This window comes from Stegodyphus dumicola, chromosome 1 (assembly GCF_044657685.1).
Source record: "Stegodyphus dumicola isolate Sdum_Otavi_A_Nest chromosome 1, ASM4465768v1".
NCBI lineage: Eukaryota > Metazoa > Arthropoda > Arachnida > Araneae > Eresidae > Stegodyphus > Stegodyphus dumicola.
In genome coordinates, this window is record NC_140768.1 from 199,741,115 (window position 1) to 199,760,994 (window position 19,880).

Here is a 19,880-nt window from a genome sequence, read left to right on the forward strand (position 1 = left end):
TCTTTCCACACTTAAAAATGCTAAATGACTTAGGGGATCTTGTCCCTTAGTTGATTGTAAATATGTGAAAATTTATTTTAATTTGCTGAATGAACGTTCATAGTTAGCATTTGATAATGAAATAGTTAGTAGTATTTGAAGTGCGACTCTTAGGTTTGGAAAAACATTTTTTCTAAAGATCTGTAGTGGAGTTTTAGGTTCCGTTTCTTTTCTACTGCAAATTAACGTCATGCAGTCACATTCACTGCTCAAAAGAATTAGGGGACATTGTGGGTTCGGTAGGAAATAACCATATAATCAACAACCTTTTTGAACAAAAGGAAATAGAAGAGATTATAAAGGAAAATTATAATGTTTACAAAGTTGGGAATATGCAAATTTAGTATTTGACGTCGAAAACTATGCGTTTTAGATAAGGAGTAAGGAGCGACCTGCAGTACGCCTTTTGTAATAGGAGATTAAAAACAATTGACATGCATTGAATGCCTTGTAGCAATGAATATACGATGTGTCAGCAAGATGACTTAGTTGATTCGGTAGCCAGAAAGGCCATCAGTCGTTTACAGGAGAGTCAAATGCAATCCATTGTAGCGGAAGAGTTAAGATTTTTCCAAAATGTCATTTCCAGATTGTGGAATTGGATTTCAGAAGCTGGATATGTTTGAAAAATTCGGGACGAGGTCGTGTTATCATTTTAAAATAAAAAGCGGGAGATATATGTGCATTTTGTTTCAAAAAATTAAAATATATCTCTACTTTGGAGAAATAAAGTGGTCCAAAAGAACGTTTTGGTTCATGTACTGCAAACATTTTATTGCACATTTTATCAGACAAATCAAGAAAATAAAGAATTAATTATATTACAATAGTTATTAATTTTAAATATATTTTCCAGAAATTGATCAAAATAAAAACTGAAATTTTCCAGAAAATCTTGTTTGGTGACCATTTGGCGCCCCTCTACGAGAGGCGCCCTGGGCAACAGGCATCCCCTTGCCCCCCTCGCTACGCCACTGGGCCTATAATCTGTGAAATTCTCTAAATATAACAAAATTGGGTACTGTTCTGTTATTGGGACTGGATTCAGATATCACCAAAAGCTGGCACTTTGGCAAAAAATTTGAAGCATAAAAATAATCACCAAAATATTTACAATATCATTAAGTTCAAAAATATCCAAAAGAAAAAAGAAATTAAAAATTTTAATGTAAATTTGACTACTTTGCAAAGAAATCACAAAACGAATCAGTTTGGGAATCAATATTAGCATGGAGGCATGGAACTTTGGATATCATTTAAAATGTCTGAAAACATTTGCATTTTAGGGCGCCGCCACATAAAGTCAATTAAATAAAAATCTAATTGCTTACGGTCAGTGCCACAGTGATGCTTGTTTCACCGTTTCGCACTGCTCCATAACTTTTCAATAGTTTGTGTGTGACAACCAGTATCATGATTGATAAAATTATATCTATGGTTAACATAGAAATGTTTAAATCCAACCACTTTCAGTTCTTCAGTGTTATATCCTTTCCAACAGTATAATTATATTGTAGTCGCATCAATAATATTTTCCTCGATAACTTTAAGCAAAGTTCTGGCAGAGCAGTTAAACACAGTAACTAAAAAACATTCTTTTGTTTCTCAGAAAATCCTACCGCACAGCCACTGAGGCAGAAGGATATGACCAACCTTGCTTTTTTGATGTGAAAACAGGCTTTCGTCAACTTCAACAATATTGTCAGTGCTGCCTATTTTAACTGACAGTCTAGACATTAATACATGGCCGCAGACTTCCCTCATATCACTATTCCAGTCAACAGCAGTGCAATGATTCAAAATGTGAATCATTGCACTGCTGAGAAATGCAATGATTGATATGAGGGAAGTTGATGCTGACAAAATTCTAGGGAAGTTAGCATTAATCTTTGAATTATGGTAACTTGGCGATTTTTGGCGAAAATTTGGTGACCAACCTTGCTACAGCAACCTACTAGTTTGTTTTTGGACGCCATTTTGTTTTCACGAAGAAAAGGCATGTTTTTTTTAATCAACATTTTTTTCCAACAATCTGCTAGCCGAATTACGCTTATGCTAGAACTTTTATGGAACAAAAGTGCTTAATCATGACGAAGATTAGGTGCGAAATTGGGAGAAAGTGCAGAATCGCCCACTGCTTGTCGTGTTTTTAAGAATTGCACATACACGGTATCATCCATGTACACGTCGACCTGTTTTCACTTAAAAAAACATCCCAGAATTGCACAAAAATGGCATTGTGCACACTCTTGACTTTATCCATGTACACTGCTAAAGTCCTAGCTAGTAACCTTTATCGCCTTGCCAAAATGTCGCCAAACTACCTGTTATCATATTCCAAAGATTAGCCTAAACTAGTTTAATTCATTGAGGCCGATTGGTTAAGACCACTGAATACTGAGAGTTCGATCCCTGGCAAAAGCGGTGGCTGCATGGTTGGTTTCGTGGTTTTCCTCACATCTAAGGTGAACATGAACCAGTTTTCATTCCAAAAAGTCATCTTCTCTTTAGGCTTGCCATATTCTATTAACTTAACCCTTTGAGAATGAATTGAAGTTTAAAAATTTTTAAATGTAATTTCATTTCATGGATTACACAATTATTTAGATATCTCCTTCCTTCGTATTACTAAAAATATGCATTTTTTACCATTCCATTAAAAGTGAAACTTAATTAGCTTTTTGTAATTAAAAAAATTTGATGTATACACCACATGACTTACTTGCACGGAATATTAAATTCTACGCATTTTTCTTGCATTTCATTTAAACTTATTGGATTGAATTAAATCTACATCTTCGATAGCACATAAACCACAATAAAATAAATGCACATTTTAAAATTCACTATATTTGTTTACCATAGCGACATTCTGGAACTAGGTTCACTTAACAGCGTTATATTGCGTTCATATTGTAACTCAGAATGCACAAAATCTATATCATTTAGTTCTAAACACCAAGTATAAATAAAACGAACTGCCATTAAGAAACTGATTCTAGATCCTTCAAACCAATTTTGAGAGCGTAATCCTTTTTTTTCCTCGGCACATCATATCTTCACCATCTCCATTTCGGTGCTTCTTTTGAACTGAAGTCGAGCTTCATTGTAAAGTTTAGCTAGTAACCTTTATTGCCTTACCAAAATGTCGCCAAACTACCTGTTATCATATTCCAAAGATTAGCCGAAGTTAGTTCTAAACACCAAGTATAAATAAAACGAACTGCCATTAAGAAACTGATTCTAGATCCTTCAAACCAATTTTGAGAGCGTAATCCTTTTTTTTCCTCAGCACGTCATATCTTCACCATCTCCATTTCGGTGCTTCCTTTGAACTGAAGTCGAGCTTCATTGTAAAGTTTTTTGTGCAATTTCTTTCAGAGTGAATTATTCCTCATGCCTGAAAAAATTTTATGGCAGATCTCATCTCAAATTTTTATATCCATGATAAATAAAATAGTCTAGTCATAAAAACACAAGTGACCATTACATCTTTAGAACTTGTATTCTTGTTACCAAATTTGAAAAGGTATACTTTTACTTAAAAAAAAGAAAATGGTTTAGTTTTATAATGAATTAAAAAAAAAAAAAATTGGCGATTTCATATGAGCCAGTCTATTGTTGAATTTAGCGAAGCATTTGATGACGATTCCGGTCCCGATAAACAGAACAGTACCCAAAATTACACGGACCATGGAAGTTTTTCTGTATTTAATAAAACATTCAGTTGCAAATTGCATGGGTCATTGAAATTTTTCTATATTTAATAAATTATTCAGTTGCAAAAATTGTGCTGTAATTCTTATAGGATCTCTTTCACTTGTTGCCCATATAATAACTGAGCTACAAATTGAACTACTTTGCCAAACTTCATTTCCTAAGTATTAAAAGTAAACTGATTTAATGATGTCAGTGAAAGAATAAACAATAGTCATTTTTATTTAAATACTAGGATAAAGATGGAGATCGAGCTGTTCATCATGCAGCATTTGGGGATGAACCTGGTGTTATGGAATTATTAGCTCGAGCTGGAGCTGATCTAAATGCTCGTAATAAAAGGCGGCAGACACCTTTGCATATTGCCGTCAATAAAGGGCATGTAGGTGTTGTCCGAAGCATTTTAGAACTTGGATGCCGCCCAAGTCTTCAGGTTTGTAGCACTAAGAAACTGAAATCCAGATATTTAAAATTTCTTCAGATATTAATTTTTGCCAGATCTCAACAATTTTTAAATGCTTTCATTTTATGCAAATTAGGATTCAGAAGGTGATACACCCCTGCATGATGCAATAAGTAAAAAACGTGATGACATGCTGACTTTACTTTTGGACAATGGGGCAGACATATGTCTTACAAATAACAATGGTTTTAATGCATTACATCATGCAGCACTTCGTGGCAACCCAAGGTATGTAGTTTGATGTTTCCTTTTAAGATTTTCAGAGAAATTCTTTTATATCTGAACTATATTATTACTTATGTTACATGTCTGAAAGTAACATCAGAATAAGTTCATGAATTTATCTTGACTAGCATGATTGAATTTATTGTTGACATGGTATTCTATAGATGATAGAACGATTGTCCAGTTCCATCACTGTTTTGAATGAAAATCTCCTGGGGAAACAACTCCAGTGGTCTCTTACCTCACTTTTCCTAAAGCCAAGCCATTTGAGATGACTGTTAGCTCACTGTGTTAGTTTTAGTACCCATGCTGCAAAGGCACTAAACACTTACAAACATTGAAGTATGGACTCTAAGATAAGCATCTCTGTCGTGCTTAGTATTGCTGGCTTGGTACTATTCACTATACTGATCAGGGTGTCATATTCAATGTACAATATAGGTTATAGTATTTTAAGAAGTTATAGAATAAATGAATATTTTTATTTTAAACTATTTGAGAGATGTAATGTTATTAATTATATTCAAAGACCTGGGGGGAATTTATGTCCCCCCCTTCTTTTATTTTAATTGAAGTAGTAATGCCATATGTATTAATAATAGGAATAGTGTCTGTATTATGAGTTGCTTTAGGAGGAAAAGTATTCATGTTCCTGGATGTAACAGATTGCATATTGGGGGGAAAGCAATTTTTATCTACATGCTAAGAGGGAAGAAGCATTTAAGTCCAATTTCCTATATCATGCTTATTAATTTCCATGATTATAGAAAATCCTCCACATGCCATTTTGTTGTACCGGTCCTAAGATCTTTCTTAACATTTTTCTTTCAAAAGTTGATATCAGGTCTTTCTCTGCTCTGTTAAGTATCCAACATTCACTTCTGTAAATGGCAACCAGCCTTATTAAAGTTTTATATATATTTAATGAGTTTTTTACGTTGATTAGTTTAGTTAGTTTTTACATTGATTAGTTTGGATTGAAGTTGTTTTTTAAGGCTGTAGTAACATCTGTTAGCCATACATATTCTATTCTTTATTTCAATTTTTATATCATTGCAACTTGGGATCAATGAGCCCAGATATTTAAATTGTTTTACGGTTTCAAAGATATAACTGTTTATCTTCAAGGGGGATAAATCAACAGTTTTATTAGATGTAATCATAAATTTTGTTTCATCTTCATTAATAATTAGGCCCATCTTTCTTGCTGCATTTTCAAGTGAGACAAAAGCCTCAACCACAGCTCATTTTGATTGCCGAATGATATCAATGTCATCAGCAAAAGCCAGCAGTTGAATGGTTCTGTGCAAGATGGTTTCACTTGTGTTTATTCCGGAGTCTCTTATGTCCTTTTCTAAAGCTATATTAAAGAGCAGACAAGATAGTGAGTCTCCCTGTCTTAATCCTTTCTCAGTATAAAAAGGTTCTGAAAGGTATGTCAAAATTTTTACTCTACATATGACTTTTAAGGTCATCCTTGTGAGGCTTATCAGTTTCTTCGGGATATTAAATTCTAACATCGCTTCAAGTAGTTTTTCTCTGTTAATACTGTCATAGGCAGCTTTAAAGTCAATAAACAGGTGGTATGTATCAATGTTATATTCTTTAGTTCTTTCCAAAATTTGTCTAATAGAATGCAATTGATCAGTTGTTGTTTTTCTCTTCTGGAATCCACACTGGTAATTCACAATAACATTAGAAGTATATGTAAACAATCGTTTATACAAAATAATGTAATGGAGAATATTTTATATGCTGAACTCAGTAAGGTAATTTCTCTGTAATTACAACATTTTAGCTTGTCTTCTTTTTTATAAATAAAACAAACAGATTCTTCTTCCCACTCAATGGCCATTTTTTCCTGTGTCCATATGCAACAAATTAGATAATGGATTGCTTTATTTAAATTTGTTTCATTGATATTTAAAAGCTCTGCCTTGATGTCATCCAGTCAAACTGATTTATTATTATTTAACTTTTTAATTGCCAGTTCGACATCATATAGAGTTGGTGGATTAAGCTCCATAATCTCACATTCACAACTCATAGTAAGTAGCATGTTATAAATAGTTATCTCCTCTTTTCTATCTCTACCCAAAAGCAGACCCTTAAAATATTTATGCCAACAAACCAGAACTTCGTCTATGTCTCTGGTGATTTTTCCATTTTTTCCCCCCTGCAATTTATTGTTCTGGGGTTAAAATCAGCTCTTATATTATTTATCAGCTGATAAAATTTCCTAGCTTTTTTCTGTGTTTTTAGATTTTCAGTATTCCTGTAAACTTCATCCAGGTATAATCACTTTTTCTTCTCCTCTCTTCTTAATCCTTGTACCTTTCATCTGCATTTCTAGTGTAATGTCTTTGAATCATTAGTCTATATGCCTCATTCTTTTTTGTAATCTCACTGCATTCCTCTTCAAACCATTGATTACGTTTGCTTTTTTGGTATTCCGATAATGTATTCTCAGATGCTTCAAGAATAATTCTCTTTAGATTTTGCCAAGCATCTCAGCTATCGGGGTTTCCCCAGTTGTTGACATTTTATTCTGTAGTTCTCTCCTATACTTCTCAATTATCTCTGTTTTCTTCAGCTATTCCATATCAAGCTTTTTATATTTTCATTCCCTCCTTTTATTGTAAGATATGTTGATCTTATAGCGCATATTCAAAATAATTAGAAAGTTGTCAGAATCTGCATCCGTGCCTCTGAATGTACGTACGTCTATAAGATTACTTCTGTGTCTTAGGTCTATCAGTATGGGTGTCCGCCGATAACATCGCGGACGAAAACGTCGCGGAGAAAACATCGTGGGAGAAAACACCGCAGTTCTAAAACATCGTGGTACAAAATATCGTCGTCGGAAATAAAGCGGTTTAAAAACATCGTCGTCGAAAATATCGTGGGAAAAAATATAGTATCTACAAATCATCGCATGGATGATAACATCGCAGACATGCTTTTTTCAGGTTTTAATAATTTTAAATGGATATTCCCATAACGATTTGTGAGCGCAAGATGTAAAGAAGGATAATTTTTACTTTCACAGTTTTTTATTAACTAATAATTTTTTGCTGAAAAAGTAAGATGGAAACTTAAGCATAGAAAATTAAATGCAACTTATAGATTATACTTTTCATGAAAAATTACCAGTGAAAACTTTATAAAAGAATGATTTATTAATGATCTTTGTTAGTTAACTATGTTGGTTTAAAATTCTATTAAGTGCTATAAGTTGCATTAATTTTCTATGCTTAATTTTCCTTTTTATTTTCTCAGCAAAAATTTATTGATTAATAAAAAATATGAAAGTAAAAATTATCCTTCTTTCCATCTTGCGCTCACAAATCATTACGGGAATATCCGTTTATAGTTATTAAAGCCTGAAAAAAGCATGTCTGCGATGTTATCATCATGCGATGATTTGTAGATACTTTGTTTTTTACCACAATATTTTCGACGACGATGTTTTTAAACTGCGAAGTTTTTGAACCGCTTTATTTTCGATGACGATGTTTTGTACCACGATGTTTTAGAACAGCGATGTTTTCTCCCACGATGTTTTGTAGCACGACGTTTTCGCCTTGCGTTGTTTTCTCCACGACGTTTTCGTCCGCGATGTTTTCGGCTGTAACCATCAGTATGTGATCTATTTGATTTTTAATTTTTCCATTTGGAGATCTCCAGGGGACATTATGTATATTTTTATGCTTGAATGCTGTACTCCCAATCATCATATTATCAGAAATGGCCAAGTTCATAAGTCTAATACCATTCTCATTTGACTCCCTGCGTAGACTGTGGTTTCCCAAGAAACACATTTAAGTCTTCATTGTGACCAATCTGTGCATTAAAATCACCCAATATAAGTTTTATATCATTTGAGTGACATTCACTGTGAGTTTTATCAAGAAGATCATAAAATTTGTTTTTTCCCTATCCCCTTTATCCTCAGTGAAGGCATGGGCACAAATAAGTATTCTAAATCCACACTATATATTTTCATTGTCAATGACATCGTAATATTCCAGTTGCAGCAATTCGATCTGAGATAATATGTCCGAAACTATATCCAATTTGATTTGAAGGCACATCTTATCAGCAATTTGATCTGAGGTAATATGTACGAAACCATGTCCAATTTGATTTGAAGGCACATCTTGTCAGCATTCAAAGCTAAATCAAAAAAGTTTCAAATTTCATGATCCTAGTTTTAAAGTTTCCCCAACATTGATTAAGCACTTATAGTTTTTCATCTGATGACATCTGATCTATTTGATTTTTAATTTTTTCATTTGGAGATCTCCAGGGGACATTATGTATATTTTTATGCTTGAATGCTGTACTCCCAATCATCATATTATCAGAAATGGCCAAGTTCATAAGTCCATTCTCATTTGACTCCCTGCGTAGACTGTGGTTTCCCAAGAAACACATTTAAGTCTTCATTGTGACCAATCTGTGCATTAAAATCACCCAATATAAGTTTTATATCATTTGAGTGACATTCACTGTGAGTTTTATCAAGAAGATCATAAAATTTGTTTTTTCCCTATCCCCTTTATCCTCAGTGAAGGCATGGGCACAAATAAGTATTCTAAATCCACACTATATATTTTCATTGTCAATGACATCGTAATATTCCAGTAATATAATGCTTTTACCATTCAAAATGACAATTTATTTAACCGATCCTTCTCTGGCTATTAATGGGCCATAAATATGTTGTGTTATTTCTGAGTGGACTCTAATATAAATTTAAAATACAAACGCAATTTAAAATTTTTTAATATTTTATTTAACCTTTCATATCTTGCTTCCGATGAAGCAATGAAACAAGTGAACGACTAAAAGTTTTTAAAAACTACATTATCGTAGCAACATAGTGTTGCCATATTAAGCAATACAAATATAGCCAATTTAATGCCACAAATGATCAGCTGTTTTACAGAGTTGCATTACCAATCACTAAATAATGTACCTTATTTTAGGTTAATTTTTAAACTTTTATAGAATTTTAATTGCTGATCTTTAAAGTTGAAACACCATGATAAAAAGGGAGCTAAATCATATTTATTTTACTAATATCTAATAATACAAAAACAGAGTGATTAAAACTTCATCCAGTTTGAACGTGAAGAAATCGATATCTCATGCATTATTGCCCTCAAGGCTCCCTTTTTTGTAAGTATGAGCGTGCCAATCCCAAGGTACTTTAACCCTTCAGGGGGACACCATCTTAATGAGATGAGTGTCGCAATCCTTTAGCTCCAGTGATTTTTCGCCTTTTTCTCTTTTCTTATCTGTGACTTTTCCCACTACATGGTTTCCGCTTCGGAGGATGGATGTGATGTGTAATAGTGAGAAGATATTGCAATTCTTTTGCCTCTGGTTTATCATGGTAATAGAATTGACTGTGCTTATACCATGCATGGGAAGCCATATGGTCCTAGTTTTAAAGTTCACATGCTGAAAAGGAGATTCCTGATAGTTGAGGGGCGAGCAAGGTGCACTGCTTTGGCATTTGCTTCATTTCAACTGGGAAGCACTTAGCAGTTCCCGATAGTGTCAATTAACTAGTCACTAATCCTTAGTGTTAATGGCTTGAAGATCAGCTTTTGGAAAAGCTGATTGTGGGGCTTTAGATTGTGTAATATCCAGTTAACACTGGTATAGAGATCTCCATTTCTCTGTTTGTCTCTGTGGTAGGTGAGGCTGTCAGGTCCATATTTCTCTTATCTTTTAAATATGGATCCTAAAACTAATCTTGAAACTAAACATTTTAAGAAGCCAAGAATAGAACCAGTACCAGTAGAAAGAATACCAGATCACTCTGTTCTCATTTTCTTGTCATCAGCAGTTCATCAGATAATTTGCAAAAGATGTTGCTATTCCTTGTTCAAGAGTATTTACAGACTTATGCAAGAGAACCTGAATGAAAAAACTTCATGTAGGTGACCTGCTTTCAGAAACTTCAACTAAAATAGTCTTCACTTCTAAACATAACTAGCATGAGACAGGCTACCATTTAAATTTCTAGGCATAAAACTCTCAGTTTCTCGTGAGGTGCAATTTCAAAACTCTATCTCCTACATGTTACAAAGGATGAAATACTCAGTGAATTGTTAGATCAAAATGTGCTGTCTGGTGAATCAAAATGTAAAAAGATGATCTACTAATTAACACAAAATGTGTTATCATGACTTTCCGCTTGTCTTATCTGCAAAAAAGTATTAAAACTTTATTCTTAAATTTTCCCATCAGGTCACACACTCTGAGTTCATTATGGTGCTTTCAGTACTAATGTTTAGCCCATATCAAAATATCCTGCCATAATAATGCAGTCATTTACATTGCCATGGCAGGATATTTATCTATATTTACATTTGCATGGATAATATCTCCTATCATTTGCATTGCCATGATATCCTGCCATGGCAAGGGAATGTTATGCAAATAGAAAATATACAAAATAATAATAAAAAACATAATCAAGCAGGAAACAAACAAAAACTGTGAAACTGCATAGAAGCTAGAGCATCAGCTCTTGGGGGCATGAGCTTTTAACGTTTAGATTATGATATAGATGTAGAAGAGCGACTGAAAAAAAATTGCGTATTTTTTATTACACATTTCAAATCTACATATATTTTAGAGTTAAAATATACCAAAATTTTTTGTGAAAGAATTTTTTTTCAATATAGAATTAGATCGTAGAAAAAGGTTGTCAGAATATTGAAATTGAAGAATAATGATACAAAAGGAAAATTTTGAAAATTAATATTGGTTAAATTATGATTTATTTTATAAAATACAAAGGTAAAACATATATACCTTTGTATTTTATAAAATAAATCATAATTTAACCAATATTAATACTAATAAAATATATACTAATGATAACATTTGCATAATATATAATATATTATGCAAATATTTTCATTAGTATTAATATTGGTTAAATTATGATTATAATTAATATTAATACTAATGAAATATTTGAAATATACTAATATATTTCAAATATATATATATGCCATAAATAAAATCACAAGAAAAAGCCGGAGCAGTGTCAATGCGTGCTTAGATCCATATTGAAGAAGAATTTTGATTGCGTAGTATTTAAAGAACTTGGCAGTCGAGGCAGTTTTAATTCCATTTTTATTTCCAATTGTGGCCACAATCACTTGGCACTCTAGTCGTGCCTTTCCACAGAAGATTTACATTTTTGATATTGTTGGGATAGAAAGCAAGCCAGCAAAATTACATCTTAGCACAGTAGAGAGCAAAAGCTTAAGTGCGTAGTTATGAAGGATGGAAGCACGTGAAGAGGAAAGTTTTTGTTTACAATTATTACGTCACCAGAGCTGCGCGGGCCATAGAGTGATCCAGAAATGACACAATGCAGATAAGTTATTACAGTTTTAGAATAGAGAGGAAGAATTAATGTTTATAGTTATATTATAATTCTGATTCATACATTTTTATCTTACATATTTCCCCCTTCAAAAAAAAAAAAAGGTTTAGCGACAGAGAAGCCTTTTTAAAGAGAAATAGTTAAAACACTAGCAAATGTAAAAAAAAAAAATAAAAATAAATAAATCATGAAATTTTTGTTCTGTAAAGTATAATTTATAAATATCAATTTTTTTAAATAAATTTTTAATTTTTAGAGTCCTATTGAATTTTTCAGCATTTCAGTCCAAAAGTCTTTTTGTTTGAGAATTCACATAGTCATAATTCTTCAGGGAAGGTTCTTGTTATTACAGAATATCACAAAATAAACTTTTACATAATAATTGTTTATAATTAAATGCAATGCACATAAATATTTATGATACTTATTTCTATAGTGATAAATTATAATTTAACATCATAAATAATAGGATTAAGATTTTCAGAATTTATGATTTCACCGTTATCATCTTTCATATACAATTCCTGATTTTACCAAACTGGAAGCCTCGCAATACTTCTAAACAAACCATATCCATCAATAGGGCTGTCCTCTTGAGCTAACCAGTGTGTTCTCTGCACTGGTGGCCCAGGGTGCCTAGGCAGTTACTTGAAAAGGCCTCCGTTCCTTGCATTAAGGTAACTGGCCTTTGAGAACTGCTCTAATACATTCCATAATAAAAAAATATAATAATAATAATAATATAAAAAAATTACACACACTCATAAAATGAGAGCCTCCAACATTATCTTGCATGAAGAGGGTAAAAGGAACAACTGTACAGAGGTAATTACAGGCCTCTGTTGAAGGAACCTGTAAACCCTCATCATACTATACTTAACACACAATAACGCATAAATTTTAACATGCATTTACCATAACTTCATATTACATATGTGTAATAATTTCACTTATTTTTTACACCTATTTCATTTTTAGAATAATTATAAAATTCGTATTCAAAATTCTCAACAAAATTTCAAAAACATAAAAACTTATCTTAATATCCTTCCCTATGAATAATTTAAATAGCTTAAAATTCGTTACTTAATTTGCTCACACATATTTATGAAAAATTAGAAAAATTAATGAACAAGAATTTCGGATTTTCTCAAAACAAATTGCAGAAATTTTAACCAAAGTTGAAATGAAAACTATAGAATCCGCAGCACATTAAATAATTTAGTTCCTGAGCTAGATTCACACGAATGTAATAATTTTTAAGCTGTCGAAAAAGCGGAAGTGCAAATAATTTTCTGTCGCACATACTTGCGAACACTAACTCAGATCGACCTTGAACCCGCTGTAATGCTTAATTCCTAAACGGTAATTCACTGATGATTTCCTTTTCACTAGCATTCGAACTTCTCAATTTATTGAGAGATTACTTTCAATCTGTAAACACTACGCAAGATTATTTTTTTGAAGCACTTGCAAAACACCACAGCAGAAGAATGATCTGTTATTTTTTAAACACTGAAAAAACAAACTTGATGATTCACTTCTTTCACATTATCTTGGATTTATCACAAAACGATGATTTGAAGAGCTGAACTAAATTTTCCATTGAAGTTTCAGGCTGCAGGAAACTATTCTACCGGCTTAATTGCCATAAATAAAATCACAAGAAAAAGCCGGAGCAGTGTCGATGCGTGCTTAGATCCATATTGAAGAAGAATTTTGATTGCGTAGTGTTTAAAGAACTTGGCAGTCGAGGCAGTTTTAATTCCATTTTTATTTCCAATTGATATTTGTGGCCACAATCACTTGGCACTCTAGTCGTGCCTTTCCACAGAAGATTTATATTTTTGATATTGTTGGGATAGAAAGCAAGCCAGCGAAATTACATCTTAGCCCAGTAGAGAGCAAAAGCTTAAGTGCATAGTTATGAAGGATGGAAGCACGCGAAGAGGAAAGTTTTTGTTTACAATTATTACGTCATCAGAGCTGCGCGGGCCATAGAGTGATCCAGAAATGACGCTATGCAGATAAGTTATTACGATTTTAGAATAGAGAGGAAGAATTAATGTTTATAGTTATATTATAATTCTGATTCATACATTTTTATCTTACATATATATACTATACTAATGAAAATATTTGCATAATGTAATATTTTGCATATCAATTTTGCACCAATGTCGAATGTTTTCAATAGAAACTGAATTTTCAGATTCATCACTATCTGCAGAGTAATCCAAGACATTCTCATCAGTTTTGCTATAACTATCTTCAGTACTTGAAATAAGATCAGAACTATGAGTGTCAGAAATATCGTCAGGAATATAGGTTATATCACTCGCGAAACGCTTCCTGCCAAACATCTTTGAGCTGTGAAATGCGCGCACAAAATGCTACATTACATATTCTTGTATATTTGGCAGAAATGTGTACAATTAACACCCTTCGCGGGATGCGCAGCGAGAGGGTTAATATCAAAAATATGATCGATGTCTAGCATCCTACTTGCTTGGCAATACAGGAAACTATGCTGAAACTGTGAGCCTTCAGTGGAGGTGAGTCTCCTCACCCCTCTTAACAATCCATCAAATGCTGTTCCTTTGTTAGTGTGTCTCCTTATACAAAATAATTTTTGTATTTTGGTTTTATTCTGTTCTGTTCATTTGTCTCCAAATAACCACAATTGATCAAGGAGATTTGGATGATCTCAAGCAGCTAACTGAAGACTAATGATCTCAGCCTTCTCTGCTTGATTGTGTCTAGTGAAAAGAAGATTAAGTAAAAGAAAGACAAATGTTTTAAGAGAAAGCATCTAGGATCAAAAATATGAAAATCCAAGTAATTGTTTTCACCATTCTTTCAAATATTCTCAATAAATAAATAAATTCATTATAGACTTCCTGTAAAAGACATTCATTATGTGTTAATACCACGAAAACATTTTTCATGTTAACACACTTTACTGAAACCATATGTGTATAAATCTTGCTTTCAAATCCTTCTAAGCTTTCCAAGGTGCAGGGTCTAAAATTCGTAAGAAAAATTACCTCTGCTTACTCTGTAAGAGCAAAAAGCTAGAAGATTTTTGATGGGCGGTGGAGAGAAGAGCAGGAAAGAAATGAAATGAGGGAATTTTACAGAGGAAACTGATGCCCGTATTTGAATATTCTGCGATAATTACATGGGGAAAATATAACAGAAAACAATAAAACAAATGAAACGGAACATGAAAATATATAACAAATTAATTTTTAAACGATTACAATAGCTTTTTTGCTTTTGCTGAGAAGTGTTATGTAAAATGTGCTGTATAGTGTGTATCTTGTTTATTTTTCAGACTCAAAATATTCCCAAGTTGCCAAAATGGAAAGTAATATCACTTTCTAATATGACAAGGGAAAATAAAAATGTTATTTCTTAAATTTAATTATTATTTTAATTATATTTGCGAATGCTATTATGCTTCTAAAAAATTGCAGAAAAATTCACAAATATTTGTCAATGAATCGCCAAAAATTACTCTTCCAAAAGACTAATTCATTTTTTAAAAAAATAAATGCCACACTAAAAATGGCAGTTGTAGGAGAAGGGGAGGAAAATAAAAAAGAAAAAAATGAGAGAGGTATGTCAGATGACTAAAATTAAGGATCTTTAAGGATCAAAAATTATTTTCAAAAAACCTGAAAATTTTGGTTCTTGATAAGGTCACTTAAACATTGGTAGACATGTTTTCTAGGGTTATTGGCTCAGTTTTCTGTAGACTGTTTGTTTAGCCTTCCTTTGATAGGTACTGTAATTTCCGGAAGAAAGGCCGCATCAGCGTAAACGCCGCACTCAAGAAAAATGGCGGGAAAAAAATTTAAATTACACAGAAACACCGCAATAGATTAAATTGCGCGTGACATCGTCGTGGGCCATATAGATGCAAAAACTCAACCTAAGTCCTGATATATGACATACCAGTTAAGAAAAATGCATGAAATGAAAGCATAACTCAAAAATAAATTAAAGGTAAGAAATGTATAGCTTCTGTGCCGTTTAGAGACATTTTCAAAAATTTTCCGCTCCCTAATTAAAAACTATTCAACAAGTACTTGTACCCTAACTGATGGGATCTGTATTTGGCAGAATGCCAAGAAAAATCCATTCATGCTGAAGGGGAAATATGTCAGAGTTCGTTATTGCGAGGCAGGTGGAGTCGTGTCCGCCTTTGAAAAAAATTGCAGAAAAGGCAGGGGTGGAAAGAGGATGGGTCCTGGAAGATTCATCGAATGGCAGAGGAGCGAGACTATTCAAACTGATGAGAATGTTGATTTGAAAGGGGGAAGAATGGTATTGTTCTGAGATCTTGTTTAGGGTGAATAAGGCATGTAGGTCCGTTCAAGGGAAAGAACGTAAACAAAATAACGTTCGCAAAAAGCAACTGAGTGGTCTTTTGTGTGGGAACAGCACCAATCTATGCACAATGACAAGGCCATCCAAACTATGTACAATGACCATCATAGGAAATATTTTATTTTTAGTGCACCTAAACGCTGCATGGGTAGAAACGCCACACCCGCTGAAAATTTAAGTTTTAAACACGTAAACGCCGCGGCGTTTCTTCCGGAAATTATGGTACTTTGTTCTGGTAAACTGTTTCCATTTAGAATCATTAAATGAAATGTCTTCATTGGTTTCTAAAACTGTGAGGAAAGTGGTTATAAAATATGAGTAAAGTGACATTGAAGGTTCCCCCCTTCCCTGGTTGTGAATATTTTCTTTTTCTTACTAATCCCTTTGATCCATTTTGTCATTCACCTTCATAACTTCGAACCTGAAATTAGGTCTCTTCAGCAGATATTCATGCACCAAGGCAACACAACTAAGCAAATGTTGCACAGTAACTTCATAGTTTTTAACATTTGGCGCAAGTGGGAAAGGTTTTAGTACCACAGGAATATCTGAGGTTCTTTAAATATCCTGAAGTCAACCGAGGCAGAGTCATTTGGTCCTTCCTATTTCTCTTGAAACCAATAGTGGTACCATGACCAGTACTACGATACCATAAGTATGTTGGTAGCAGTCTCTAGGAATTGTTTATTAAAGCCTTTCGAGTTCAAGATATAGTTCCAGTATAATTCTAGAGTGTAATTCAAGGTATATCAAAGGTTTAGCATAAACCATATGACATACTGAGGTATGGAAGTACCCTTCTTTGCTAGTCTGTCAACTATATTATTATATTTTAGATTTACATGAGATGGTATCTGTAATGGCTTCACGGTTCAGTAAGGCACCATTAAAAAAACGAAACAAACATTTATTAAAATTAACGTTCAAAGAATAATAGTAAACTTGGAGCAGTACCTCGCACCTACAACATAGCGAATTCTACCACAGGGTAACATGCAACTGTCGTCTCTCTCACTTGCTGGGCTCTGGCAGGCAGCTGATGGCTCACCGCAGCCAGATACATGACAGTATCCATTGTAGATGTAGGACAGAAGAATGGGACAAGGTCTTGAATTTTTCAATAACTTTAATACCTCTCAGTTGTCTAATATTTCTCTAGTTATCCAGGTATTGGATTACATTTTGGCTGTCTGTAAGGATCCAGGTTTTCCTGGATAAATGACACTCTAAAACATAGTCCAGAGCTATATTAATAGGAATCAAGTCAGAGCCGTAAACAGAACAGAAATCGGTATTTCTACGCTTTAAAGATATTTTTACCACTGAAAATTTAACAAAAGCCTAGCTACCAGTGTGTCCATGTTCATTCTTTATGCTACCTGTTATATCGGAACTGCCTCAACTGGTATTCTCTTAATAACTTCTAGAGCAGCCTGTTAGGATGTTGAGGACGTAGTAATCAATATTTCTGTATAAAAAAACACACCAGACAATGAATCCATAGGGGATGTAATATTGTTACGAAATGTCAAGACGCAGTGAGATGGCTTCCCCACAAAGCAGTTTTAGGGTTGCGATAAAAGGGCAAGGGAAGGCAGGGTTGCCACATTTGGCGATATGCCATGGATGGATGGAGAATCTTCTGAAACGAATTCTTACCGGTTTAGACCAGAATGTTTTCGAACACAAGCCGAAAGCTATATAAACCTTGCTCGTTCGCAGTCAGTTAGTGTGTAAGTGCCTCGACTAACGAGCTGATAGTTAGTATCGAGTTGGTGTCTCGTTTAGCGAATCAATCCCTGCGGAGTCGATCAAGTTGACAGCTGGGCAGCGAGTGCCGAGTGAGTCATTGAGTGCATCAAAGAGTCTCTTAGGGTATCGCGGTTAGCGCATCATCGAGAGAGCATGTTGAGCTCCTGGAATGACGAACCAAAGAGTCAGAAGCCGGGCTCTGCGTGTCATCGAGTGCATCGCGAGTTCTAGCCTGGAGAGTCTCGAGAGTATGTGGAGTTCCGAGAATGACCAAGCAGAGTAGGGAGCTGTACTCTGGTGCTTTGCAGTGAAGCTGTCTTCACCACGGGGGTGTTTGTGCTCCGGGGAAACCTCGGAATTCCGGGGATTTTGAACTTCGCTACCCGGAAATTCCAGGGATCATCGTTCAAAAGGAAGTAGGAATAATAATGAATTATTTATTTTGATCTGGGTAAGTTTGTTTGATTTGAAAGCAGAAAACGCAAGGTCAGTGTGTGTGGTGAAAACTTTTCCTTTCTTTCTCCAAAGGCAGTGATAATGTGTGAAAAGAAGGAAAAAACTTCTTTTTTGTTCTTTCCTTATTGCTAGTTATGACTCATTCCCCGGTTCTCGGACATTCTCTTCTGGATTCTTTTCGGCAAGTAGGCGCGGCAGAAAACAAAAGGGAGAGACTTTGTTTGACCAGATGTGCAATCACGTGACTCTGGGTTCAAAGGTCTTATCTCTCCTGGCGTGGCGCCAATAAGTAGAGAAGGGGGATTTTTCGCCGTATTAGCTATTTGTCATTGATCGCTTCTCAACTTTTTTTCTCCGCTGTGTAAAGTTTTAATTTCATTTATTGATGCACGTGTAAATTTTTCGTTTCGTTTATTGAAATATTTTTTTATTTATGTACGCAAGAGAATTTCACTATGAAATTTCTCGATATAAATAGTGATATTATACAATTAGAAGAAGGTGTCCGGAATGCACTTAGGTGGAATTGGATTGAACGGAGTGATGGTAATGGGGATACCATCGGCACATGGTGCAAGAAAATAAATGTTGCTGGACAAGCATATTGTGTTTTTTGTAACTCACTGCTGAAGTATGGTGGGGAAGGATTCAAGGCTTTCACAAATCATTCTAAAACTGTGACGCACATAAAATATTCAAAGTGCGTTAGACATTCAATGACTTAAAGTAATTATGCTAATTCAAAAAATACTGATGACTTACTGGAGACTGATGCTCGGCCATTAGATATAGTGACAAGAAAAGCACGCCAAGAGGTATTAATAACTTCGTTTATCGCCGAGAATTCTCTTTCTTTCAATGAAGCTCTCAATTTAATTGAACTCTGCAAACAGTTGAGCCGCGATCAGACGACACTAAACTCATTGGAAATGTCCAGGACTACTGCATGTTATAAGATGAAATATGGGCTCACAAAAACTATTAAGGAAAATATCATTAAAACTTTAAAGGAGACTCCATTTTCTCTAAATTTGGATGAAAGTACTAGCAATGCTCAAGAAAGTATACTGGCAATATTGGTGCAGTTTTATGACAACAATCAAAATGAAGTTGTAGTCCCCCCCTTCTCGAAACTCCAAAAAGTCCGTAAAAGTTTCAGGGGATTTTTTTTTTGGGTCCCACAAACACCCCTGTCACCGTGATAGCCTGATAACCTGAAGGCTATGTCGCTGATCGTGTCAGTGTATTTATAGTAGTTCATCAACGACATTCAAATGTGTTTTGGAGGTGTCCTGACAATACTGGCTAATAAAGTGTGTTTCGATACTTCATCAAGTCGTGTCGTCATTATTCACTCCAAATCCATACGAACCCCGTACGAATGTGAAGGAAGAAAATAACGTAACAACTGGTGTC

General features: G+C 34.1%; 1 protein-coding gene across 1 annotated transcript in view; it reads left to right on the forward strand.

Moving 5' to 3' along the window:
* mib1 (E3 ubiquitin-protein ligase mind bomb 1) overlaps positions 1-19,880 on the forward strand; it is a 251,283-nt gene that overhangs the window by 139,481 nt on the left and 91,922 nt on the right. The window contains exons 11-12 of the mRNA XM_085824668.1: positions 3,992-4,189; positions 4,296-4,447. Coding sequence (XP_085680794.1) covers positions 3,992-4,189; positions 4,296-4,447 — 350 coding nt within the window. The remainder of the gene's footprint in view (positions 1-3,991; positions 4,190-4,295; positions 4,448-19,880) is intronic.